The sequence below is a fragment of the Vanessa tameamea genome, chromosome 2 (genome assembly GCF_037043105.1).
Source record: "Vanessa tameamea isolate UH-Manoa-2023 chromosome 2, ilVanTame1 primary haplotype, whole genome shotgun sequence".
Lineage (NCBI taxonomy): Eukaryota > Metazoa > Arthropoda > Insecta > Lepidoptera > Nymphalidae > Vanessa > Vanessa tameamea.
The window spans coordinates 12,313,348-12,340,674 of NC_087310.1; the positions used below are offsets into that span (position 1 = coordinate 12,313,348).

Below are 27,327 nucleotides of genomic sequence, written 5' to 3' on the forward strand. Positions count from 1 at the left end.
TTATTACTATTTTTATATAAATTTCAAGTTAAATTAAGAAGTCTTTAAGCGTAACTTTAGAAAGTCACACCTAAAACAATAGCTCTACAAATGTATTAGTCTGGTCAAAAATAGAGTTACAATAACCGTAATATGTAGAGTCTAAAAATAAAAAGCAATCTATGTATATACCAAAATCTCTTATTTTTATCTATCTTTACTTATATTATCTTTGATTTTTTTAATGAGGAATAATCAACAAAAATAATGTTTTTTTTTGTATATTGATTTTGGCATTAATTATGATTGATAGTTCATATTAGCATTTGTAAATAATAAATATACGAAATATTAAAAATATCATAAATAAATTCAAAGAAGATTTATTTCATTTTTTTTTAATATTCTATTACACCGCGCCGAAAAATTAAAACATAACTGTTATATACTTATTATTTAAAAATAATATTTAGTGTCTTTTTATGAAAAATAAAATTATTTCTGTAAAAAATAAGTATTTGTGGTAAACCCACCTTTTTAATTTATTATTTCAATTAGAATTTTTCCACGTTCAATATTCTATTCAAGCGTGGTCGGTAGAGAAAAATCCTTCTGATAACATTATTTACCATGACAACACCTTTGCAAATAATCTAAAAATAAAACACTGAATTTAAGTTGCTACTGAATAAGAAATATAGCTCAATGCCATACAATAAAATGAAATAAAGAAAAAGTCTAAAGACGAGGCTGTATGGTATAAACCTTGTCTTTTCCAAAAAATGAGATTTATAATAAAAACTTCAAATGTCAAAACTAATATGCATTGACAATTACTGTCTTTGTCAAAGTCAAAACCACGTTACTTTCAGTTTGGGACTTGGTCAGAAGCCTAATATTTTTATACCTTAATAACAAATAGTAAATTATCAAAATGGCTCAAGGTAAAATGAAAGTGAAAAGCAAGTTACCTTCAGGTGCCAAAAACAAAACAAAAAAGTCCAAAGGAAAAGCCGTAACTAAAAGAAGCAATGCCCCAGTCCGTAGTAAGACGCAGGCAATAGAGAAAAATAAGATGAAGGCTACTGTAACGAAGATGGTCAATAAAGCTGCTGAGCAGCAATTGCGGTCATTGGCGAAGGACACTCCGCAGCTGTCTGCAGCTCAGCAGAGAGTAGCAGCTGCTCCAACAGCCCCTGTACCTTCTAAATAAATATATAACCCAAAATGCCTGTGCTAAGGTTTCTTTTGCGTTGTTTTTAATTAAAAATCAGAGTGCAAAATTATTGAAAAATGTGTGTAAGTTATATTATCAAAATTTTAAAGAGCACATATAAAGTTGATTAAAAAAAGGTCATCATTTAAACTAATATTATTGTATATGTCTTAAGTATTTGTGTAAATAACAAGATTTCTTTATCAAATATGTAACTTTGCTACTAAATTTATCATTTTGTTAAGTAATTAACTGGACTTTAACACATATATCCTTTTGAAAGTAACAAATTTCTTTTTGCTGTATGTAAGTTCAAAGTGTATCTAAAAAAAACAAAACTTTTCATATATTGAGATGTAAATATAGGTCATAGGTATGTACTTTGTAAAATTTGTTATTTTATATTAAAATACAAAAAATATATGATCATAGTTATTAATCCCTTTAAATGTTTTATGATCTGTGATGCATGTGTACATTTAGAAGTAGCAAGATACGCTTTCAATTAATTTATCTAATTCTAAAATTAATTATAACAAATTTGAGCATTCGTTCTATCAAATAAAAAATTTATAGTTCATTGTGAACAAAATAAATTTATGATAGTATATTGAACAATGGTGACTTTATCTTAAACATATTTTCTACCAGTCCATCTTAAGAAGTTAGTAGAAAGATATTGGTTGGTTTGCAAAATAAGAAATATTTTTTATAAATTCTTCCGGGTCTGGGTTACCATGGTCATCGTCAATTGTTGTGCTGTCTATATATATAATATTTATACTGTTGCTATTGGCAAGTGAATGATAACTACTAATTACAAACACAATATCATTGTTTGTTTCATGGTTGGCAACACATTGGTTGTGTTCAGTGTTGTTTTAGATACTACAATCAGTTACTAAGTTTGTAATGGACCACTTGAGGTCCATATGAGTACATTTTATTGTTTTTTAAAAGCTTTTTAGTATATATTCTCTCTATCATTTAAACTTTGACAGATATATCGCACAGACTTAGAATGGTTTATTGTAGCAAATCAAAGAAATTAAGTAAAAGTATTTATGAGTGTTTTTTTACCTATTGATTTTTTTTGGTTATTTATTTAAACGCCTGGAAAAGACTTATTTTATTATTTATTTATTTTATTTTCAATAGGAATAATATAAAACATTTTTTTTATTTTGATGTGATATACATCAAATTAATCTTTTACTTAACAAAAATGTTTAACAATGTTAACCTCGATATGATGGATTTTTTTCCTAATTACGTTTATATATAATCTGATATAAAAGAAATGACTCGTATTACAGGAATTAATCTGAGGGACGTTTAAGTAGAATCTTGATTAAAGTTCCGGACAGTCAATATTACTGTTAAATAAATTAAATAAAAATTTCATTGACATTATTTTTCGTCTATTCTTCAGACTTTGTATATTAAACAGATTACATCTTACATTATGAGACTTCAAGTTTATCCTAAATCTATATGACACTTGACGAAGAAACTTTTTTGTATATTCTCGATTCTATTAATATACAATCTTTGACACGGTGCCCAAATTAAGCAACAATATTCTCATCTGCTACGCATGAAATAATTAAAGAGGCTTAAGACAGTTGCAGTCCTTTTCAAGTCTTTGGAGCGTTTTAGAACGAAGCCTATTGATTTATTTGCTAAATCAAGAACTTTATCTATGTGCAGGTTGAAATTCTATTTACTATCTAATGTGATGCCTAAGTCATGAATCCTATCAACTTCCTTTAATTCTATATTTTTTATATAATATTTGGATGGTATAACTTTCTTTTTACGAGTAAATTTTATGTGATAACATTTGTCAATATTCAGGACCATTTTATTATTATCACAACATTAAATTAATTTGCATAGATTCTCCTGTAATATAACAACATCCGAAAAATTGTTTAATTACTCTAGTTACTTTTAGATCATCAGCGTATAAACTCACGACACAATCCTTAAATATTAGTACAATATAATTAATAAATTAGATCCTTGTGGGACTCCCGAGGAAGCAACAAATGTCTTTGAATGGTGTTTATGGATTACCATTCTAGAGATTCTTCCCATTAAATAAGTTTTGCACCACTCTAGCAGGCGATCCAAAATACCATATGATTTCAACTTATTTAAAAGAATGCAGCGATTAACCTTGTCGAAGGCCTTTGAGTAATCTGTATATATGGCATCCATTTGAAGGCCACTATCAATACATTCAGAAATATTCGAAACATGAAGCGACAGATTTATTAATCTAGAGAGTTTACTTATAAATCCATGCTGATTGTTATTTATGTAATTTTTGACATGGTTATATATGTGTTTAAATTAGAAATTCGAAAACTTTAGCCATAGTAGATATTATTGAAATAATTAGTAATTTACTTAACTTACTTAAGGATATTCTACCGCCAAACAGCAGTACTCAGTATTGTTGAGTTCCGGTTTGAAGGGTGAGTGAGCCAGTGTAATTACAGGCACAAGGGACGTAACATCTTAGTTCTCAAGGTTGGTGGCGTATTGGTGATGTAAGGAATGGTTAATATTTCTTACAACGCCATTGTCAATGGAAAAATGCGTGTTTCCAAACTTTAGGAAATTGTCGTATCGTGTCGTGTAGTTGTTCTAATGATCTGTTATAAATTATCAACAGTGGCAAGCATATTGCCTTTGCACAATTAACTAGAAATATTGCAGGAATATTATCAGGCCCAGGTACCTAGGCTATATCAAGTTTCTTTATTTTTATTATATATTATAAAACATATATGAGAGACTTTTCCTGACTTAATATTAAAAAGCTTTATAGAGTTTGCTAGTATTTAATCTCAATTTATTACAGAAAATAATAATATGATTTTTATCCTAACATTGATAAAGAACTTTTAACTATATAGTAATATTAAGCGGTTGGAGAGTGCCGTAGTCTCAGGATTTAAGCTTATCCTAAAATTGATTGTAGATACAAAAATAAGTATTAACTATCGAGAGCTATTTAGAAAAGCGAGTTTGGTAGGTTTTATATATAAAAAGTCGCAAATTCTGCTCCATATTAAGTTCTGTCGTCTCTGGGCAGCAAGTCCCCAGTGTCATCCCCAGAGTACCAACTACTACCATTTGATCACATGCAACGTAGAGCAGCTCGATTTCTGACAATCAAGCTTTTTCCAGCTCTATCCTTTTGCCCTGCGTCGAGATCTTGGATTAATCTGTATATTCTACCGCACGGTACCGGTACGGTGAATGTTCCGAGGAATTGCTTGGAACTGGTCTCTGAACTTTCCCGTCCGAATTTAAGTGAACTAGAGATAGAGAATGTGTGTGTTGAACCATAAAATGTCTCACTGGCGATAAGCCATCGCCCTAAATAATTAAATTTTGAAATACTGTTATATTTGTTTTCCCAAAATATTGTACAATGATTATGTTTAAAAAACTAATGAATCCAGCAAGCACCACTGTTTCATGTGATTGCCACATGTATATCCATTAACCGGCACTGGAGCAACTCATAATGAGCTCGAAAACTTTCTTAAGTAGAGAGGATGCCGACAGTGATATGACCATTTACGTGCTGTTGACTTTGACTAGCTAAGTTTTTTATTTTTTATTATAATGTAGCCGGACGGGCAACGCGATGGCAAGTGGTTACCACTGCCCATAGACAATGACGTTGATAGAAACATTAACCATTCCTTTCACCAACAACATTGGGATTTAATATGTTATATCCTTTATGCCTGTAGTTACATTGGCTCACTCACCCTTCAAACCGGAACACTACAATACTGAGTACTGCTGTTTGACGGTAAAATATCTGATGAGTTGATGGTATCTACCCAGACGGGCTTGTACAAAGCCTTACCAGCAAGTTTAATCAGATAACTAAAAATATTTAAAAATTTAAAACATAACTGTTTATGCTTTATTAAGTAAAACTATTACAGTTTAAAAACATTCTATATTTATTAATGTATATTCTATATTCATCATTTCATAACGCAACTTCGCAATTCGATCTATCATAAAGTAAAAGGTTTTTGGCAAATATTTTTGCCTGAATTGAAAAACGTCTAAAAATTAAACGATACTTTTATTTGTAAATAGAATGACTATTAAATATCTATATTCAAAGTGCTCAATTGTCTGACTATTTTGGGCGAACCTCGAAAATCGGAGAAGTTGGTGTTGTATTTTAATCTGGTTTTTCTATATATGGCTGTTTCAGTTCATTAATAAAACATCGACGTTGTACCCGTGCGGTGTGATAATGTAATTGCCACTTGTGATTGGGTAACTAATTTATTTTTGTAAATGTAGGAAGTAAAAGAATATACTGAAATTTTTTATTACTTTTCAGATAAATTATAAAAGCCGTGTAACTATTACATAACACTAAAGCCAGGAGTAATATAGTAAATAATAATAATATTTACCGTTTACAAATCAATGAGTGTTATTCGATACAAAAGCATTTAACTTCATGTAATTGGTATTACATTAAAGTTCTTATAGGCATATATTTTGTAATGTAAACTTGTGTTCTTACTAAAATATCCTATAAATATTTATAAATAAATTTAAACGAAAACGAGCAACAGCCCATCAGTTATCTCGCGAGTGTACCAATACGGCAATCTTTATTTTTGGGCCAAGATTAAATTTTTTCCGAAGTCGACTTCACTGTAATTCGGTGAAGTTTGCGGTTTTTTATTTGAACTTATATTGCATGTTGCGTATGTGGGTAACATATTCAAGGTAATGTCGCACGGTGAGTGAACGAGTATAGGGATGGTTGAATTTGCTTATCGTTTATCGATATTATCAATCTTCTAAAAACAAACGTATTGAGAAATAATCTTGTAATAGTTACGATAATACTGATTATAAAAAGATATCGAAAGTAAGTCTATGAAAAAAAATAATAACAAGGACTCGAACTCAACAACTCGGGTATACAGCCAGTTAAGATAGGTATTTAGATCAATGAAGCAGTGATTGTGACAAAATATGCTGAATGTTTGTACGTTTTGCTGTTTTATAATCATCATTTAAGCTTATCCTAAAATTGATTGTAGATACAAAAATAAGTACTAACTATCGAGAGATATTTAGTAAAGCGAGTTTGGTAGGTTTTATATTTAAAAAGATGGATTTTTCAAATTAATTTTTATTGTCGAATTATATTATCGATAACGATAGCGAAATTTATTCAAATCGCTACACTGGTCAAACGCGGGATGTGGGTATCAAGGGGTCGAGGAGGGAGGGGGTGATGCGCCGATTTCTCCGAATAAGATTAATAAATGCAGGCGGGGCGGGGGACACCGCGGCTAATGACACGACGCTGCAGATATTTTTTATCGCGAATTTAAAACAAACTGGTTGCGGCGGTAGCTGCCCCCTCCCGCAATGCCTGCGCCGGCGCTGCAACGCTCCCGTGCGCCCGCGCAACCGTCGCACCGATTGTCACACCTACTTAGTGCTTTTGTTACGTAAATAGGTTAGCTTGTCACGCTTTACACAGGGGATGTTTCATGGTTGTCTATTTTAATTGGAAGTGATATTGTCACTATAAAGTCATTTGAAAATACATAGCATTATTGTTCACGATCTTCATTTAAGCGATTGATATTGGAAAATATTTCTATTGCTTTCCAAACTGCTTATGGTATTCGTTTCGCTAAAATATTATAAAAAACTTAATTTTCAGCGATAAATAGACTACAATACTCATTAAAAGTAACGACAGAGGTCAATGAATGTAAGTAAATTAATTTTAAACACTGAACTTTAACCATACAATTGAAATAATTATATTTAATTCGAATAAATTAAATACAGACGAATGTACAGAAATAATAAATAAGGTCAGGTCCTGCTATTATAATTTCCTAACAGCGTTAATCAAAGTTCTACACGACTGAATGCTAAAAGAGCACCAATGCGTATTCAAGCTGAACTAGTTAGGGTTAACGGTCCTGCATCGCAGAGACACCATTTTGTAAGGTTTTATGAAAAGGCAAGAGTAGCACAGATCTGATGCACGGTACGTGTCGTATTAAGGATGGTGCAATGACTGTAGAGCTTATGAAGCATTTAGAAAGGTTGAATGCAAAACATTATTTAGATTTTTTTTCAATTGTATAACAATAAATAATAATCATTCAAATTTGATTATAAAATTGAATATATAAATTAATAGAGTACATTTAATAACTTTATTTTAATCTGCTGTAAAAAAAAATAGCAATTATTAATTATACTTAGTTTTTTGTTCATATGAAACTTTTTATAAAAAATATTTTATCAAAGTGTATGCTTTTACGGACGTGTATAAATATAAATGAAAACGTAACATTACTTAATGTTTAGCTATTCTCTTTCGTAAAGCGCGGGTGACGGCGTCGGGTCAAGGGACAGGCAGGCGCATCTATGATTTATGTGACGCTTGCATTGTTGAACATATTACATATATTTTAAGAACAAGGACCTGAGGAGTTTACGTGGAATTTGTAAAGTGTAAATATGATGCTTACGTAATGTATATATACATGCATTTAATACATGTATATAAACAGTAATTATATACATTTTATCCTGTCTGACTTACACAACTTTATGTATTTCCTGTTTGTATATAATACGGGTGGTAGTGCAGGTTTATCTGGGTATTACCACCCACTCACAGTATTATTTGCATAGTATTGTTGTTTTGTTGTTTTAGTAAGAAGAGCGAGTGAGTCAGTGTATAGACAAAGGAAATAACAATTTGGATTCAATGGTTGGCATCACGTTTACAATGTGAAGAATGACTATTCCTTTTTACAAAACCAATATCTATAAATAGATATACTACACCAGATCAATAGATAATCCGTTCACGCTTTTACAAAATTTTTATTTGGTCTCCCTCCGCTGTGTATATCTTAGTCATTTTTTATGTACTTAGTAGAATGTAAGTACATCTTTTGAATTTTGGCGATAGCGTAAAAGTTCTATCAATTTTAGAATATATGGTTACGATCTTGTAAGTATGAGAAGATATGGCTGACGGCATTGTAAATTATAATAATTTAGACCTCTTTTTCTACATAGAAATATGAAAAAGAATCTTTTCAGTAGTTCATAACTTCCTAACATTAAAAGCTTCATCTAAAAAGTCTTTTACGCAATAAACATAAAAAAGGTAAGGTAAGATTGTCTAGTAAAATATAAATATAAATAATTACATTAATATAAATACTTACACGAACATAAACTATTTAATTTTTTTATTTACTTTTTTTTTGCTCGTGTGCAGACGCTCGAAAAAGCGCGCGAATGTGGAACACTGCTCATCCACACCGTCGCGCCGCGCGCCGTTGTGCAAAGTACCGCGTACCCTCGCGCAGCAGCGTTTCTCTACACTTTTTACGCCTCTGTCCGCTTTAATGGCTATACCACATCTAACTTCAAAAACGACTCACTTCCCATATAAAGTTTTATCCATTATTTTATTCAAATATGGAAATTTTCAGAAGCGTATTTCCATATGTCTAACTTAAAAAATGTCGAACTTCCGTATACATTTTTAACTTCTATTTACCTTTCTAAGGGATGAAATTTGAAAATCCCATTTTAGTGTTCACTTATAATATATTATATAGATAAATTGTGTGTAAAATTACACGCTGCTTGACCCATCACTTAATGCTTAGACTGTCCGTTAAGTTTTTTAAATATTCGTATAAACACCGCTTTCGTATTCCGGTTGCTGAGGTAATTGGTGAGGATTCCTTGGCGGAAATCTTTAATATTTTTTAATGACTGAATGTCTTATTAGATTTTAATACAAGATATCTACATTCTTATAAGCTAGCCTAAATTTTTCACAGCGAGAATTTCGGAACCGGGTTATGTGGGACTCTTATCCGCTTAAACTCATAGACGTTAGACCCATTGACGTTCGCCTTCTATAAGCATTGGATAGGCTTCGGCAGCGCTTCCTTAAAACGTATACGTGGCCTCGTGCTGCGGCTTGGTGAACATTTCCTCATGGGATGAGTCGGCAACAAGACAAGCGAGGCAGTCAATTTAAAAATTAAATTACTCTTTATCATCATCGCATGCTGCATTTAGTCTATGGGAAAGTGGGAAAAGTTTACTTTGTTTACTTACTTAATTTTTTTTTCGTTTTAAAAACGAAACGTATTATACGTTTGTGACATTAACTATAAAATTAAAAACTAAATTTAAATATTTAGTAAAAACTAATCGCTAGTTTTAAAGAACAATGAATTAACTAATCTCGAAAAATAATAAGCCTACGATTTTCTGCCATTGCCAACGTACTTTTTTAATTTTATTACGAGATGGGGCGGCAATTCTACACGAACAGAGAGAGCTTATGCGCAGGATAAACAACTTTACGCACGATAGCGTTAACATTACTAACTACCGAAATTCGGGTTGCTAAAGAGAGTTATTCGGCCGAACCAAGGTTTGAAGCCAGGATCTCGAATCGCAGCGACTTGAGTAACAGCCCGCAAATAGGATACTGGTGAACAAAGACCTCTTTTTTATTGCATCTTTTTTAACTCAAGTTAACTTAACTATAATTAGCACTGCTAATTTAAAAAAATGATAATAATGGTTTTCTTCATTCTTAATAAAGAATGAAATGAAAAGTCATAACAGAATTGAGTATAAAGTTATCTTACTTAATTATCTTACAAAATAATATTTTTAAATTTAATGAAAGTGAAGCGCGTTGATGTCTTTTCTGAACAGCTTGATTATGTATTCGTTTTTCTCACTTTTGTTATTATGTTTTGGAGTAACATTACCAGTAGGTATTTTTTTTTAGGCAAGCTTATTATTTTTATAGCTTAAAGTATTTTTTGTTAGCACGCATAAGTCCGAAATTTAAGTTCATTTACACTTAATTTCCGTCCGTCTGCGCCCGAGTTCCATGACAGCGGCGATATCGACGGGAGACAATAAATCCGGTTCTGCAGCGGCTGCAATTAAACTAGTGTCGCGACGGGTTCGCGACCGTGCGAAAGTGAAGCCGGGAGACCGAGGCGGACGGCGGGGTGACGAAGGAGCGAGCGAGAGACAGAGTGAGAAGGAGAAACCTTAAGCTCGGTTGTGCGACGACAAGGTGTCAGTCCTCAGTGTGCGCGCAGCCGCCAGCGCAGACGCACGCGCTGGCAGACCGTGCGATGTCGTAGCCCCCATGGTGTACCCCGAGGCGTCCCGCTGGGGAGCGCCCGACTCGCTAGCGCCCCTCTACGATGACGTCTACCGAGGTCAGCACTGCAAGTACCGCGAATTGCATCCTTTGTTCTAAGCCTGTATTTATATCTGTCACTGTTGTAGCAAACTAATGTCTCTCTTCTCTAAATGTAGAGTTGTTATATTTACATATTATTTAATTATTAACTAAACATATGTAATAATTGTATTTGTTTACATTTACTAATTTAAACTAATTGTATTACTAATAATAACAAGTAATTTAATAAGCCGCATGTTTATTTTTTTAATTGCAAGATGTACACTTTCTATGAAGTATGTGACATATTTATTGTTTTTAATTAAACTAAAAAAAATCGATTAGTTACGGATACAACTAGTCAAACGTAGTGAAGTGTAAAACAAACAACAAACGAACAAGTGTTAAAATCGGAGTCCAATAGGAAAACCACTGTCACATCCGTCCTACTTTTGCTGAAGGATTGAAACTTTGGTACAATTATAACACTAACATGCAAATTTGAGACAACAGTTGACCGATTGGCACAAGTTGACCGATTACACAGGTTAAGTGGCGTTAACTGAGGTCAGTTACTCGGTGGGTGACCGTTAATGTCTGATCGCGATTGATCCAAATCTCGCGTCATCGGTTCCGGTTATTATAGAAAGCTCGAATGTGAACTAGATTTCAATAGCTTTTATCATTAAACACAATATATTTTTATAGATATGTTTAATATTAACATTAATCGAGCTTTAATATTTGTGAATAGAAAGTTTTCAACAAATAATTTAGGTTTGTAACCGCTTTATCTCTCGTTCCCACGGCTCTATTCATATGCAAAAAAGGTAGAGGAATCCTGCTAATGCTGTTTTAAATTACATATATAATCTGACTGTCGTTTGATATAATGTTAGTGATTATATGTAAGATTGATTTAAATAATTTGTCTAGAAAAATCAAAATATTTATCGTATAATTTTATTCATGAACATTTTAAATGAGTTTTATACGCAGTTTCAAATAAAATGTAGTTTTATGAAGAAAAATTAAAATATACGTATAAGATTTTTATCATTATATTATTTATATGGTATTTTATATGTGTGTTTCAAAATCTGTGTAACCAAATATGGATGTGAGCTATAATTCCAAAAAATAAATAAAGTCATGGTGAGTTAAAATACTATATAAAACTTATCTAAGTGGATGCGTTTCAGTTTTAATTCAGATAAATAACAGCAAAACTTCCTTGAATATCGAGCCAAAAAGTAAGTTTTGATTCGTAGATAATTTTCATATAAACAGACAAGTTTTATTTTTTAAATCAAATGCTCATATATTAGGAAACACTCTTTATCTGTACGACGATTTATGCAAAATGCTCCGGTGCTTCCAATCGATATTTTAATAAGCTCTTAAAACGTTTGATAGACCGACATTTATGAAATATTGGTCCCTGATGAAAATTTAATAACGAGGCTTAACGCGTTGCAAAACATTGTTATGAATTGTAACTGTAATCCTCTTACTTAAAAACGTTTTTAAAATTTTCCACATTTTTAAGATAGATCTTAAACAACAGACAAGAAAGTAAGTCATAACTTTGTAATATTATTATTTAAACTATCAGCTACTATTGTTGTAAATGCGAAAGTGCGTTTAGTTATTTGTTACTCATTCAGACTTAAAAGGACGTATTCTAATAAGAGCTGTCACAGATTTCGATCAATACGATACGGGATACGTTTTTTATTAATTTTAATATAATCATTGCTAAATTTAATTATCAATATAGTCAAGCGTATTCATTTACATAAAAATATTTTCTTCAATATACATATATAATATAGTTTTTGTTTTTGCTATTTTCTATTAAAACATATTTCAACATTTCTTATAACCTTTATTACTCACTCCTCTGAGACAGTTTTAGGCTTAGCAGGAATGGCTATTAAGGATTTTCGACAAAAAGAAATTCATGAAAAATAGTTAACATAACTATTATAAAATTACAAAATGAATAAAACATTCATGAACATAAATATAGAGTGTCTTATTTCATAAAGCTGATCGAATCGTCGTCTTCAGCCAGTCGTTTGTATATGTTCAACAAATCTACAGTTAAACATTAAGCCCGTTAAAACAAATCCTTTAGACAGCTCGCTAACTCAGACTTTCTTAGAAACCGAATACCACAAACAACATCGTCTTTTAGTAACTTCCTGCTTTCGTTGAGTAAATTTCGCAATGATGCGAGTGTACTGTTTAACGACGATTTTAATACCCAGCAAACTAATAGTGAAATTTTATTACCTTATTTTTATTGTTTTCTTATTTAAATGTAAAAGTATATCCAATATTAACTTTCGTAAATACAAATCTCACTTCGTGATAGTTATTAAATATATATATATATTCTCGATGTTTATTAAATATTATTACGAATAAATCTTCAAAATAGTTCCCCGATTTTATTATTTAAACAATAACAGCTATTACATTTTCAGTCTAGAAATTTCCTAAATTCTCGTAGTTTTGCAGATATCCGACGAATGGGCATGTATCACAAATGCCCATGCGTCGTCAATCTCGTAAAACCGATACCAAAACCTGTGATTGATATTTTGGTCGTAATTAATTACTATCTGCTATTGGGCATGAGAGCCGAGATGGCCCAGTGGTTAGAACGCGTGCATCTTAACCGATGATTTCGGGTTCAAACCCAGGCAGGCACCACTGAATTTACATGTGCTTAATTTGTTTATAATTCATCTCGTGCTCGGCGGTGAAGGAAAACATCGTGAGGAAACCTGCATGTGTCTAATTTCAACGAAATTCTGCCACATGTGTATTCCACCAACCCGCATTGGAGCAGCGTGGTGGAATATGCTCCATACCTTCTCCTCAACGGGAGAGGAGGCCTTAGCCCAGCAGTGGGAAATTTACAGGCTGATTATGTATGTTTATTGGGCATGAGACTTGACTATGATAGTAAGGTAATATTGTGTTTGCGTACACCTTCTATCTCCATCACAACATACTTATTACCGACATAGTAAATCTTCCCTATTATAAATTTGAACAATTTCGTCCTTAACACCAAACTGTTCGAAGCTAATTAAGCGGCTTAACAGAAATGAAGTTGAATTAAAATCGCTTTTCACAAATAAAGCCCAATAAAGCTTAAAAGGTTTACCCATTTAAGCTTTAGTATTGTGTACTAAAGTTTGTATCACCATTTGATTAGGTTAAGGATGTTAAGCGATGTTATATTTAATTCATTATTGTCAGTAAATTTACCATATAATTAATATAAAACCTCCGAGTATTTATTATTAAAAAAACTTAATGATTTGAACCGGGATTTGAATTTAGCACTTGAGTTAAATACTATTCGGAAATAGTTATTCAGCTAATCAACTAACGGTTCATACATCTATTTACATTACAGAAAATTATTATACAATTATGTATATTTAATATTGACACCAACATTCATGACGAATGAAGTCAAATACAAAAAATAAAGTATACGTTACCTAATGTAATTAAGAAGATAGACCATTTTGGTATACGTTTGCTATGGCTCGCTGTGGATTAAAGTAATGTTAAATTAATTCAATTTCCCTTTATCTTTGGTAACGTTTATATAGCAATGTGAATTCGTAAATATAACGATTACGAGGAATTAGAATTTGCATATGTATAAATTAATTAAACGGCGGCGACCAAAATTATTTTCCCCATGTTCATGTGACAGATGTATAAAATATAACATGGCATTATACTTTTATGTAAAGCCAGTAACTATTACCAATCGAATGATTTTATTTTCAATTCGATTGAAGGATACTATTTTTTATATCGATATTAACATATGAACCGGATAATTATACATATAATAGTTTTATTTGGTCAATTAGAAGTTTATAAAGACAACATAATTTCTATTTACAAATATTTATAAAACCTAGACGTCTCTTCTATCATAATTGTAATATGATACAAAATTGCCTTTTTTATTTCATTTGGTTGACCTGGCGGGTTTTGTTATGGTAAGTGGTCACCACCGCCCATAGACATTGGCAATGTAATATATATCAACTATCCTTTATATGTGACAATGTGCCACCAACTTTGGAAACTGAAATGTTATGTCCCTTGTGCCTGTAGTTACATTAAAAACATCCCTTTACTCTCTTCAACATCGATGCTTATATCGATTAATATTTTTAAAAATTCTGTCGTTTTAATTATAAAAACAAAAACAAGGAGTATTTTTATAAGTCAGTTTATTATTAACCTCGTACTTGTACGACAAATATTTTCGCACAGTCATTCCTATGAATATTTTTTGCTAGTCTATTATTGTCAGTCAGCGATATCCGCGTAATGAATTTTCCAACGTTTGTATATTACATCCTCTAAAAACCTGCATCCAAATAACTGTTTAATTTTCTTAGAAAATGTGTAAACGATAACTTTTTCTTGATAATAATCACAACGGAATATTCAGCTTTTAGTAATATATAAAATACACAAACAAATTAAATACATACCTTGATTGCGTCTATGGTTTTCTTATCATGTTTAAATTATTATTACCTTTCAAACGATATGAGTTTATTAAAATAGATCATAGTATATTTTAATAGCCAAATTGCGTAGTTACTTGCAACTAAAATTGCTTTCAATATAACGTTTCATACTAAACCTTGACTAATTATAAAACGCGATGAGAAAGCTGGTCTATAGAAACACACTCAAAAGTCGCTGAATACAATATCGAAATGTCAAAAAGCGATATTCGCTGATACGCTATTCTGATCGTTATTCATCACGATTATTATAATCAATGTCGCATATTAGATTCAGTTTTTTAGATTCAACGTTTTACAGACGAGTTTCTTTTTTTTCTTACCAAATAGCCTTTTAGTCATTAAGTGTTCGTAGCGTGTTTATTCCTTACAGACGTATAATTAAATTACGTTTAAGCGACGTGTCTAATGTTTTAGTATTTGTAAACAGTCAACTCAATACGTTCTTGTGTATCTTAAGGCTATTTTTAGCCGCATCTGACTCACGGTACACCTATATCTTTAGTATATAATAGACGGCAACTGTATGCGCGGTTTTTACATTATATTGTTGATGTTATATGTATGACGTTCGTCTGGCGTAGTAATCGCGTCTGCTTATTCAAGCCCACTCAGATTTTTCTTATGTTTCTTTGTTATTATTATATTATGATTCGATTCGATTTACTTGCATTACGGAAATGAAGAATCTTAAATAAAAATAATTGTAAAGGTTTTTAAGTTTATAAAAGTTTATAAAAATTATAAACTTCATATACTTCGAAACAATTCGTTTAAAAGTTATGTTTATTTCCTTAATTATTTAACGATGTAGTAATACAACGTTAATAGTTATATTTAGTTAGTTGAATTATTATTAATAAAAATACGCTTGGTAATACACTTTGTAAGTTTTAAACGAATTCTAAGAACTTTTGTGGTGCCATAGTGCAGGTGACTTCGCGATCAGTCGCTGACGTAATACTCGTTTCGATCTTTGACTCACTCAACTATAAAAACTAGCCTTTTTTTGTTATTTTTTAATTTGTTCAAAAAGGAGGCTAAATAATTAAATTCTGATTGCTGTCAATAAATGATAACTAGTTCCACGAACAAAAAAAGATATCTACATAATATCTTATCGGTTATTCACATCGAGCTGGAACGACTTATATAATCATAACTCGTTCAAATAAATAAGAGATTGCGAGTGGGTTTTTATATAAATTTCAGTTGCTGTTTCGTGTGCGGATTTTTATATGTGTAAAGATGTCAAAAGTTTTTAATATAAAATACAGCGTTCTGGTAATCCGAACCTTTGTGATTGAACCTTTGAATCCATACCGGATTAATACCTTTATTTTGTCAAACCTATTTCAATAGAAAAAATATTATGAATGTTACAATTTTATCTTAAAGTAAAATAGAGAGGAGATGTTGTAGAAAAAATATATATAGATATTTATCATTTGTAGTTTTTAAAACGTGCTAATACGACTAGAATGTATGACTTATACCGTAATGTTATTTTTACTAATATAAACCGTCTTAATTTAATGATTTGTTGAAGTGCACGAGGAATCGGTATATCGACTTGCATAAACATGTCGGGGTTCGCAACTGGCGCTGTGTGGGCGAGGTTGCGATACTGTGTTCTCGGTCGGTTTTATTTGCAAGCCATTTATCTACTAGAGTGTAGGATTCAAGTGTTTTATTATATCAATAGAAAGGGAATATACTTCATACTAAATCTTTACATTATTGCTAAAAGGGTATGTACCGAAACGGTATTGTTTGACATTTTATGTTGGTATATACTTTAAAAGATTTTATCTTTAATTCAACTCAACACTAGATATTTAAGACAGATATTATATTACAATTTAAAAAATATATTAGAGTAGGTTTAATATGTAGGTTTACTGCTCATTTGAACATAGTGATTCTAACTTAAAAATAAGTAAAGTAACAGTCTGTGAATGTCTCACTGTTGGGCAAGGCCTTTTATTGCGAAAAATGTTCAAAGCTTATTCAATACTCTTCTCCGGTGTGGGATTCCTCAAGATTTTCCTTTACTGCCAAGCATGATATTAATAATCAATACAAATTAAACAAATAGAACACAGTGCTGTCCGAATTTGGATCCGGAACCGTCACGTGTTCAACCACTAGGATACCTCAGCTTTACATTAAATTACTTGCTATGCGTTAGCAACAACATTGAGGACTTCTGAGTAGTATATCGCTAATGCAGTAGATATAATAACGTACTTCCTGCGTGTGTTAATACTTATTGCTATTTTCAAAGCACTAATATAGATCATTTATTACACTTTCAGTGAATGATATTTCTGTGTTTTGAATAATATTGTAAATTCATGAATCTTCCATTATTATAACAATAACTAAATGGTTCTGCTCAAAAAATCTGTCATAGAAAATTGGTAACTCTATTATCAACGTATTTGTATTTCAGTAATAATACTAAAAATGTCTCTTTTCATACAAATAATGATATTTCTCTTGAAATTATTCATTGAGCTTATGTAAGATGCTGTATGACAATTATACGAGGACTCTCATTCTCAGGCTCTGAATCCGAAACTGAGACTTTCAAACTATTCATTATATTGATTCTTAGATAAGTTTATTCAAGGGAAACCAATTTAAAATTTATTGTCACTTAATATCAGTCACTAAATACAATCGTAAATGTCAGGCGATAACAGCTGTCACTCAAGAATTTCAGTTAGTGGTTTAACCTTAATATTTCAATTAATATTCCATTTTCGAATTAACATTTGATATCAGTATATCTCCATGCTAAATGTACCTATTAGCGAATCAATTTCGAAAACTATCTACAGAAATTTTATAAATATAAAACGTTTGAACGGAATGGAATATTAAATTGAACGAAGGTTTCTAACCGAGAGATTTTCGTTTGAATATTTTTAAAGTTTCGAGAGTATTTTATAACAAAGGAGATTTCTCCCGAAATTGTTCTCGCATATATCGTACTTAGAAATATAAATGTTTCTTTTTGTGTTTTATATTATTACGTGACAGGACATATTATATAATAACTACAAGTTAGGAATATCATATAATGTCTCTACAAATATATATTTTTAAAATATTATGTATATTTTTCTTCAGTAACAGATTTTATTATTATATTAGATTAGACAGGATTTATCAAGTCATGATTTCTATCCGATCTGTTTAACATTATGTGAGAAATTTGTAATTTTACTGTCTTATATTGGTGGCCGATAAGAGCCGATGAGAGCCGAGATAGCCCCAGTGGTTAGAACGTGTGCATCTTAACCGATAATTTCGGGTTCAAACCCAGGCAAGCACCACTGAATTTTCCTGTGCTTAATTTGTGTTTATTATTTATCTCGTGCTCGGCGGTGTAGGAAAACATCGTGAGGAAACCTTGCAGGTTTAATTTCAACGAAATGCTGCCACATGTGTATTCCACCAAGCCGCATTGGAGCAGCGTGATGGAATATACTCCAAAAACCTTCTCCTCAAAGGGAGAGGAGGCCTCAGCCCAGCAATGGGAAATTTACAGGCTGCTAATGTAAAAAAAATATTGGTGGCAACAACCCAGTACGGGAGTTTAGTAAACTTTATGTGGCATATACATAGCAGATACAGCCGCAATTCACACAAATACTATTATATACTATACATTGTCAATACAATCCCCTATCCAGGAGTCAAATCCGCGATCGTCAGCACTTTGTATTCAGTGCCATAGTGTAAAATATGCACATAGTTTGACAATATGTCGTAATATTTAAGCCAATCAACCAGACTAACCTTATTGTAAATAGCACGTATAGATAATTTACTACCAAAATGTACTTTATACAAGTAGGCTGATCAAAGTACTTTCGACTCATGTAACAGGATTAAATTGAATGTAAAACTAGCAATATTTTGTCAACACCAGTAGGATATTGAAAATATCCAACAAAAGCTTGTGATAAAGGAGGATGCGTGCAGCCTCACCGACTTCATTGAGCGGTACGTTATCGGCGATTCGATACGCATCGCCAAACGTCCGGAAAATATAAATTTGCGGGCTCATTACGCAATGTAGACCTAATTACACTATACGACAACGATACGGTAAAGACACCAAAACGATGATAACATTTTTTTAAATTATCTAGTTATTATATTATATATTTCTATTGAAGCGCATAGCACTTTACTATATAGATAAAAAATAAAGTTCACTGGAGATGAACGTTTTTTTTTTATTTATTCTTTTTATTTTATGTATTAAACATATATTATGTATATTGAAATGATACAGATATATTGTGTATATTTATGCACGTACAAAGTTTATCATATGTATGAATTTTTGGCATATTCATATACGTATACGATTATTAATTAAAAACTACTTTACACATCAAAGTAAACAGAAATATGTAAAAAAACCTTTAGGAGAGACATATGTTAAAAAAAAATGTTTAATAATAACTATAGTCGCAGAATTTCAGAGACGAGACGTTTAAAATATATAAAATATATCTGTACTCGCATTATAGAACATTATGTATGACATGTTTGGCTAGCCTTTTTTCGCTACAATTACAGCACGTAATTTAACTTGGATAAAGTATAAATGACCTTAATACATAATTTAAATTGTAAGAAATAAATTACTTTAATACTTATTTCAAATGATAGAAGATGTATAAATGGATTATAAAGCTGCATCTAGACAATATCGTCAACACGAGTTTGTATCAAAGTTTCAGTATTACTTGTAGTTACCATAAGTTGCCAATGAAAATTGATACAATTTTCGTTGCACAATAGTGTGTTATCGTAGAAGTTGTAAACAGTTGCTAAAGGTGGAATCAGACGGTCCATTTTTTGTTCATTTTCGTGTTTCATTTTGCATCTTTCACTCAAAGTGACACATCTAAACAAAAGTACCGAATGAATTAATTAGTGAACTGATCCAACGACGTTGGATCGGTTCATTCGGCATCTTTCATTCCCACTCCGAATGAACGAAAAATGAACAGTCTGAACACAGAGTGAACGTTCACTTGGATTTGGCCAATTTTGTCTCGAACGCTTTAGCAGACGGTCGGTACGTCAAACGTCGCGGCAAAATGGTGTTCAAGTGGAACTATCAAAATACGTTGCTGTTTTTGGAGAATTTTAAGAATTTTGAAAAAGTAGGATATTGTGTTTCGAGGGTCTCTGAAGCTCCAAATATATTTCTTCTTCCAATCCATCACCGTCGACGCTTTTTTTCCTTCTTTTTTTTAGCTCCTTGATCACAAATTAAACTTATTCCAAGAGACACGACTTCATTCGACGCCATATTGAAAGAAACTACGGATGAATGTTCTTTTTTACGTCATTCCAGCTAAGCCGTGTGAACATGGAATGAAAGCAAAATGAATCATACACTAAAAAGAGCATTCACTCGAATGAACCGTCTGATATCACCTTAACACAGAAATTGGCCAATATTTTAGTGTAAACGAACCGTAAAATAAACCTTCTGTTCTATCGGTACGTATTCTATATTTTAAATTCAAATTTAAATGTCAAGAAAAAAAAAATACGCTAAATTTAAGAATGACAATTAAAAACTGCTTCCGATATGTAATAAAAGTGATAAAAGAATAACAAACCAAAAGTAAAATAAGTTGGTAGTATTTTATGCGGGAAATTTTACAAACAATCATAAAAAAAATGTAGACGATAAAGCCGTATTATCTTAATGTACTAAGACATATAAAAGTGTATCCATTTTTATTTTATATTTCGTAAAAATATTAAGCAGTAAGTCTTAATTTAGTATGTTACCGTAATAAACATGTAACTTTCATATATATTTATTTTACGTGTGTTTATACTGGAGTGGATATGTGTAGGTAATCGAATAATTCCTTTCGGGAAACGCAGAAAGAATCACTACATATATTTATGATGTCCTCCTAATCGATTTCGTTCACGGCGGCTAATTTCAACTTTGAGCAGAAAATATTATAGAGCACAGGTATGACCACAAATACACTCTGTGGAACCAGCTTTCGCCGGCGGTTTTTCCGAACCGATACGACTTAGGAACCTTCAAGAAAAGAGCGTACTCTTTCCTGAAAGGCCGGCAACGCACCTGCAAGCCCCCCGGTGTTGCAGATGTCCATGGGCGGTGGTAATCACTTTCCATCAGGTGAGCATCCTGCTCGTTTGCCACCTCTAACATAAAAAAAAAAAAAAAAAAAACTTTCTACTTCAACTGTTCCTGAGAGTTTCATGATAAAACACAACATCTTTTAAACCATTCAATATATGATGTGCAGTTGAAAAGGCTAGTCGCTAGGCCATCGAGTCACTAAATCCTATACATGTTACGTAAAGTGCGGAAACATCCCTTAAAAGTCGTTCTGTTGAAAAGACTAGCAGTGACGCTATATCGAAATTGAAACCACAATCTCTGGCTCAATTCGCATGTAATAGTATGCTACCCTGTGCCAGCCGTCTGCTTAGCTACCACCCACTCATCAAAAAATATTCTGCAAAATAGCAATGTACAGTATTGTTGTGAAAGGCGACTGAGCAACAATAAAAACTGTGTAACTACAGGTAAAAGGGACATAGCATCTTACTTCCTAATTTTCGTGGCGCATTGGAGTTTGAATTGTTAATGTTTCTTACGGCCAATGTCTACGGTCGATGGTGACCACTTATCATTACTCGTAATGAATGAAAAAAAAACATACATATAAATCTAACGCTGATCTACATGTACTAATATGACAATATAATTAATCTCAATCAGTCTTGTTCATCAAATATAATCTCGTTCATCATATAACATTAATTATATGTATGCGTTGAATCTATATTTTCATAGTATACTAAATACTTTATATAATGTAGCACGTATGCCTATATTTATTATATATAGAATTTTTCAAACACAAAGACTAGTGGTGTGCACCACAAATCTCAGTAAAGTTATGCACATCACTGGTCGCAGGCGATAGTCAAAAAGTTGACGTTTGAAAAAATAAAACGGCTTTTGACGCATGAACACAGTTCGCACGCTAGACTTCAACCATTGGTGTAGTTTTTGTAAAATATAGACAGCTCTAGTATTTTATAGTCATAATATTTCTAAAACGATAACGTTATTCTGTACAAGTGTTTGTTTGAAATGTTAAACCTACTTACTTTTGATTCTTTTGACATTATAAATATTATAGTCGATTGCACACAATACCTTCTGACATTACACGAGCGTATTATTATTATTGTGTTATAAATATACCGTAAACTGTACCTTAAAACCAGTCTTAATTCGCTTAAACAATATTTTTTGATTATAAATTATAATGAAACCGTTAATTAATGGAAATCTATTTAGAATAATATTATGAATAGATTATGGAGAATATTATACTCAAAGACTAATAATATATAATATATGCTATTCAAAATAATATATACATATATGTACTATATTGTTATGTTAAAACGAGGACAATACCAAACAGTCAAAACAATTCTTATCAACATTAAATCATACTTACGAGTATATTTAAACTATCAATCGTTTGTTCCCAAAATTAACTTGAGTTAGAAAGCAATCGGGAATTTAGTGTTGACTAACTCATCTGTGTTTTATAAAAACTATAATAAAAAACAAATTTTACACGAAATTTATATAATTTAAATTATATTTATTATAAATATTAAAACTAAGTTTCATGCTAGTTTTTCCAGGTGGAAACTGCATTCTGTAGTTAGTTTTATGTTTATTAGCATATTTTAAGATAAGAATTTATTTGTGAACATACTTAATTGAATATATATGTAGCTATAAATAACAAATAATAAATCGTATAATATTCTCAGTGTAATAAACAAAGATGTAAGTTGTAAAGTACAAGCCACAATTAAATATCTACAATAAGATTTCACTAGACTCGTAGTGAACAGAACTTTCTACTTTGCGAAACTTGAGAGGATTGTCGGTCTGTGCGAAATGTGTCTTGTTATAATATATTGAACATAGAATGAATTAAATTCAATAATATATGAACTATTGAATATATTACGTATAGAGATTACGTGAAGATGTTAAGTTTATACGATCTTTTGACTTGCGGTAATTTTATTTACAATAAATATTAGATAAAAAAAATTACCGGTCCGAAAATTGAAAGGTCCAAATGGTGAGTTAAGGCATACCTTCCTTTTATGTAGAAGAAACTTTTTTAGACACAGGGGAAAACGTACGTCGAAGTATAATCTTTCGGGTATAGGAGAAATAGAAATTATTTATGTGGGGTAAGAATTTGGAATTTATTCTAATTCGCTGTTTCAGTGCAGGTTAAGCCGTTCATATCGGAAAGGAAGAAATGTTTACGTGTCAAAATGGTGTGCTCAGGAAATGAGATTAACTAATAGTAACAACCTGTAAATTTCCCACTGCTGGGCGAAGGCTTCCTTTTCCTTTTTGAGGGCAAGGCTAGGAGCATATTCCACCACGCTGCTCCAATGCAGGTTGTAGATTTTCATGCTGCAGAATTTCGTTGAAATTAGTCACATGCAGGTTTCCTCACGATATTTTCCTTAACCGCCGAGCAAGGCGCTCTATCTATCTCTCTCTTTGATATTTTCCAAAAGTATCATTTTGGTTCATTGGTTTTCTTCCTTTCCACTGAAGATATATACATTGCATATGAAAACTCATTGGGGTTTAATCGGATTTGAGCCCACGTTCTTCGGTTAACATCAACATTTTCTTTCCGTTTAAAGAATAATAAATAATGTAGGTTTATGGTATACGTATGCATCATCATTGTACGGATGACAAGAAGACCATTAAGATTAATTTCAGTGAAAACTAATATCTCTAGAAACATTAATAATTGTACCACATGCATATATTATATCTCTATGACAACTTTCATTCAAATCCATTCAGTCGTTCCGGCGTGATTTAGTAATAAACATCTATCTAAGTTTTCGCATTAATAATATTAGTAAGATTGCGACAAGTAATACGCGATGTCTTATCAAATAAACAAACTGTTATATTTGTTAAGATTAAACATAATTTAAATTTCTCATATACCTTTTTAATAAACAATGTATATTATTTTTAGACATAATGAGTATTTCCACGTATCGTGTATATGAGGATATTTTTTAAAATTGAATCTATACAAAGCCTTTGCAATCAATCTAAAAAATATTGCGTGATAAATACACGTCCTGAAAATATATTGAAGGTTTTTGTATTAGCCTATGTACTACAAATGTCCACATTATTAAATAACGCAATCTGTTATCTCGCGGCTTCGTGAGTGAATAAATCTATATGTATATTATTATGTCCCTTATAAAAAGTTATTTCTACGAAATTAGAATATTGAAAATTCACTTTAATTCTGCTAATGAAGTTTTTAAATAATTCGACGAATAGTACTTTTTTATGATGTAGGTACTCGTGTGTATGCATAATAAATAAAAGTTGTTATAGAAATATATAATTGCTTTATTTAATTTTATTTAATTGTTCAAACAGTTATAAGGTTTGTTTTCTTAGTTTCTTATTTTTAATGATATATTTGCAGATATTTGTACCTGTGCCCTTTTTCGAAACTTTTTATTTTTATTTCGCTCCGATAAAATCGAATGAATACATTATATAGAATTATTATACTTTATATGTTTAATCACGTTGTAATTCATTCATTCATTCATCATTCATGTTATATAATAGGAGTTTAAAGGAATTACGGTTTTTCTACTCATAGTACTTCAATGTACCCGATGTCTATAGACGTTTTAAAGAAATTCGTTTAACCGTTAAGACGTAGTTAAGTCAATCAAGAGTCATTAAACCTTTGCGTTTATGACATTAAAGTGATAGTCGGTACAGTTTTTCGATTAAATAAGAATAGAGATATAATATGGATAACCTTAGAAGAACATTTGACAAGAAAATGATTTAAAGATAAACAATTTTTACATTTATGCAGTTTTTATTTTGTATTTAAATAATTTAACATTATACGATTCAATTAGTTAAGATTTAGGCTAAAATAGTAAATTTAAATGAATTAAGTTTTCATGGATATTGTTTGTTAAATTATTCACTCCAAATAGGTTGATTGTACAACGTTATTTATGCAAAATTATACGTTGAAGTTTTCATGCAGCGTCCTTTACTATCTGTTAATATAAACCACGACGACACAACTAAATGGCGTGGTTAACATTCCAATCAATTTCATAATTAGTGGTTTATAATTAACAATTTTGTAATAACTAACATATTTGATTAAGAATTTTGCTCGTCATTATTTAATTAAACCAATTGATCAATACATCTTTTCGTTTCATCTTTGTTTATCTCGTAACAAAATATTGCTATGAAATGCATGCAGCTATGACTTGCAAACCGAACCTATGTACGCCGTAGTCTTTTGTTTGGATTACAATTATAAAAATAAACATTGTGGCTTAGAACGGCTTAAATTGTTTTCAATTTTATTGTTTCTTAAATGTATATTTCTTCTACAGCGGACGGAGTTCTCTCGACGGTGAACGTAGTAGAGGCGCTGCAAGAGTTCTGGCAGGTGAAGGCGTCGAGAAATGGCGGTGCGGGCAGTGGCGGCAGCGGCGCGCTTGTTATTTATGAGTCCGTGCCCGCCGCGCACCCACCATACGTCTGCTATGTCACGCTACCAGGCGGCGCTTGCTTCGGTAGCTTTCAGGTATGTTGTTAACATAAAAATAAATAATATCGTTTTGCTGTTTGGCGGTAGAATATAACCTACGTTAAATGTAATATGAGCGCGCAGTTTGGAAGTTGGTAGCGCTGACACTCTCGATGGTCGGACTATAATATTTTCCTTGCTGGCTAGTCTCCGTTCAAAATGGTTGCCATGGACGAATTCAGTTATGAGGATGTCATTATCACATAATTAAGTTATTAAATAATGTACACATATCATTAACCCATAGTAATATTTAAGAGTTTCTGCAGACAATTATTTATAATATCATTTTAATTCTAACAGAATTGTCCCACAAAAGCTGAGGCGAGGCGGAGTGCGGCTAAAATTGCACTAATGAACAGCGTGTTTAACGAACACGAATCGCGTCGCATATCGGAGCACTTCATCGAAAAAGCGGTGGCAGAGGCGCGGGCGTCGTTTGCTGGGGACGCTGCGTCCCACCAAGATCCTAGCGCTGGAATAGCTGCTTTTAGGTACGAATTATAAATCTCAAAATCAGTTAGCTCAATACATATTATTTATATTAGAACTCTAATAATAGGATATAAAAATAATAATAATTCGATTTGATTGAATAGAATGATAAAAGTGTGATCGTTGTCCATAGATTTATGCTGGAAGCAAACAAGGGTCGCACGATGCTGGAATTTCAGGAATTGATGACAGTGTTCCAGCTTTTGCATTGGAACGGATCGCTGAGAGCGATGCGTGAGCGACAGTGCTCGAGGCAAGAGGTTGTCGCGCATTATTCAGCGCGGGCGCTGGACGACGCTATGCGCGAGCAGATGGCGCGCGAATGGGCTTCGAGGGAAAGGGAAGCGGCCGCAACGGGCGGCGGTGTGTTACGAAGTGAGCTCGCGCGCGCGGAACGCGAACTCCGCGCAGCGAGGCTCGCGGCTCGCGAACTCCGCTTCCCTAAAGAGAAACGCGATATCCTTCTATTGGCTGCACGTCTCGCTCCGCCGCAACAGCAACAGTGATCTCACCGCGCGACTCTATTTGTTATTTAAGTATAGTTATATAGTGTAAGAACAATTGTCTTTTATTTATCGTTTATTTATTCCCAACTACTAAAAAAGTAACGAAACCCTAATCGAAATAAAAATATGTTGAAAAAAAAATCAAATATTATAGCTGATGAAAATGAAAGTATAAAATTCTATACACATAAGTAAAAAAAAAAACATTCTTTACCTCAACGGTTTAAAGCTTAGAGTAATAAAAACAGCGCACTATTCTGTTTTACTATAGAAAGTATTCTAGGACTATTTTCTTGAAATAATTAAGAAAAACTGTTGTTTAAAGGCAAGTAAACAGCAAATTAAGTTAAATTGGCAAAGTTTAAACAACAAAGGCTAGGTTCGACATGCGCAATGCGGCTATCACTCCACGAGCGTTATCGCGGTGGATCTATTCACTATTCCTAAACACCATCTGCGGAACAATAAATCCTTCGCACGTGAATTTATCTCG

The 27,327-nt window shown here is 32.0% G+C and overlaps 2 protein-coding genes across 4 annotated transcripts; both read left to right on the top strand.

Moving 5' to 3' along the window:
- The first annotated feature begins 830 nt into the window (after positions 1-830).
- Positions 831-1,362, top strand: LOC113393782 (uncharacterized). The gene has a single exon (XM_026630830.2). It carries the CDS (start codon positions 914-916, stop codon positions 1,190-1,192), a length of 279 nt encoding a protein of 92 aa, XP_026486615.2. The 5' UTR covers positions 831-913; the 3' UTR covers positions 1,193-1,362.
- Positions 1,363-10,298: 8,936 nt separating this feature from the next.
- LOC113393776 (protein limb expression 1 homolog) lies at positions 10,299-26,889 on the top strand. Of its 3 annotated transcripts, none has more exons than XM_026630822.2 (4): positions 10,299-10,518; positions 25,637-25,830; positions 26,137-26,327; positions 26,462-26,889. In XM_026630822.2, the coding sequence occupies exons 1-4, from the start codon at positions 10,446-10,448 to the stop codon at positions 26,832-26,834; spliced, it is 831 nt and encodes a 276-aa protein (XP_026486607.1). In that variant the 5' UTR covers positions 10,299-10,445; the 3' UTR covers positions 26,835-26,889. The 3 variants fall into 3 exon arrangements, with proteins under 3 accessions (XP_026486607.1, XP_064072669.1, XP_026486608.1); XM_064216599.1 differs by having other exon boundaries at positions 10,329-10,527; XM_026630823.2 differs by having other exon boundaries at positions 10,372-10,531.
- Positions 26,890-27,327: the final 438 nt, after the last annotated feature.

Coding starts and splice junctions, on each gene's coding strand:
- LOC113393782 (XM_026630830.2), top strand. CDS start 914: ATGGCTCAAGGTAAAATGAAAGTGAAAAGCAAGTTACCTTCAGGTGCC.
- LOC113393776 (XM_064216599.1), top strand. CDS start 10,446: ATGGTGTACCCCGAGGCGTCCCGCTGGGGAGCGCCCGACTCGCTAGCG. Junction 25,831..26,136: donor CTTGCTTCGGTAGCTTTCAG/GTATGTTGTTAA, acceptor TAATTCTAACAG/AATTGTCCCACAAAAGCTGA. Junction 26,328..26,461: donor GCTGGAATAGCTGCTTTTAG/GTACGAATTATA, acceptor CGTTGTCCATAG/ATTTATGCTGGAAGCAAACA.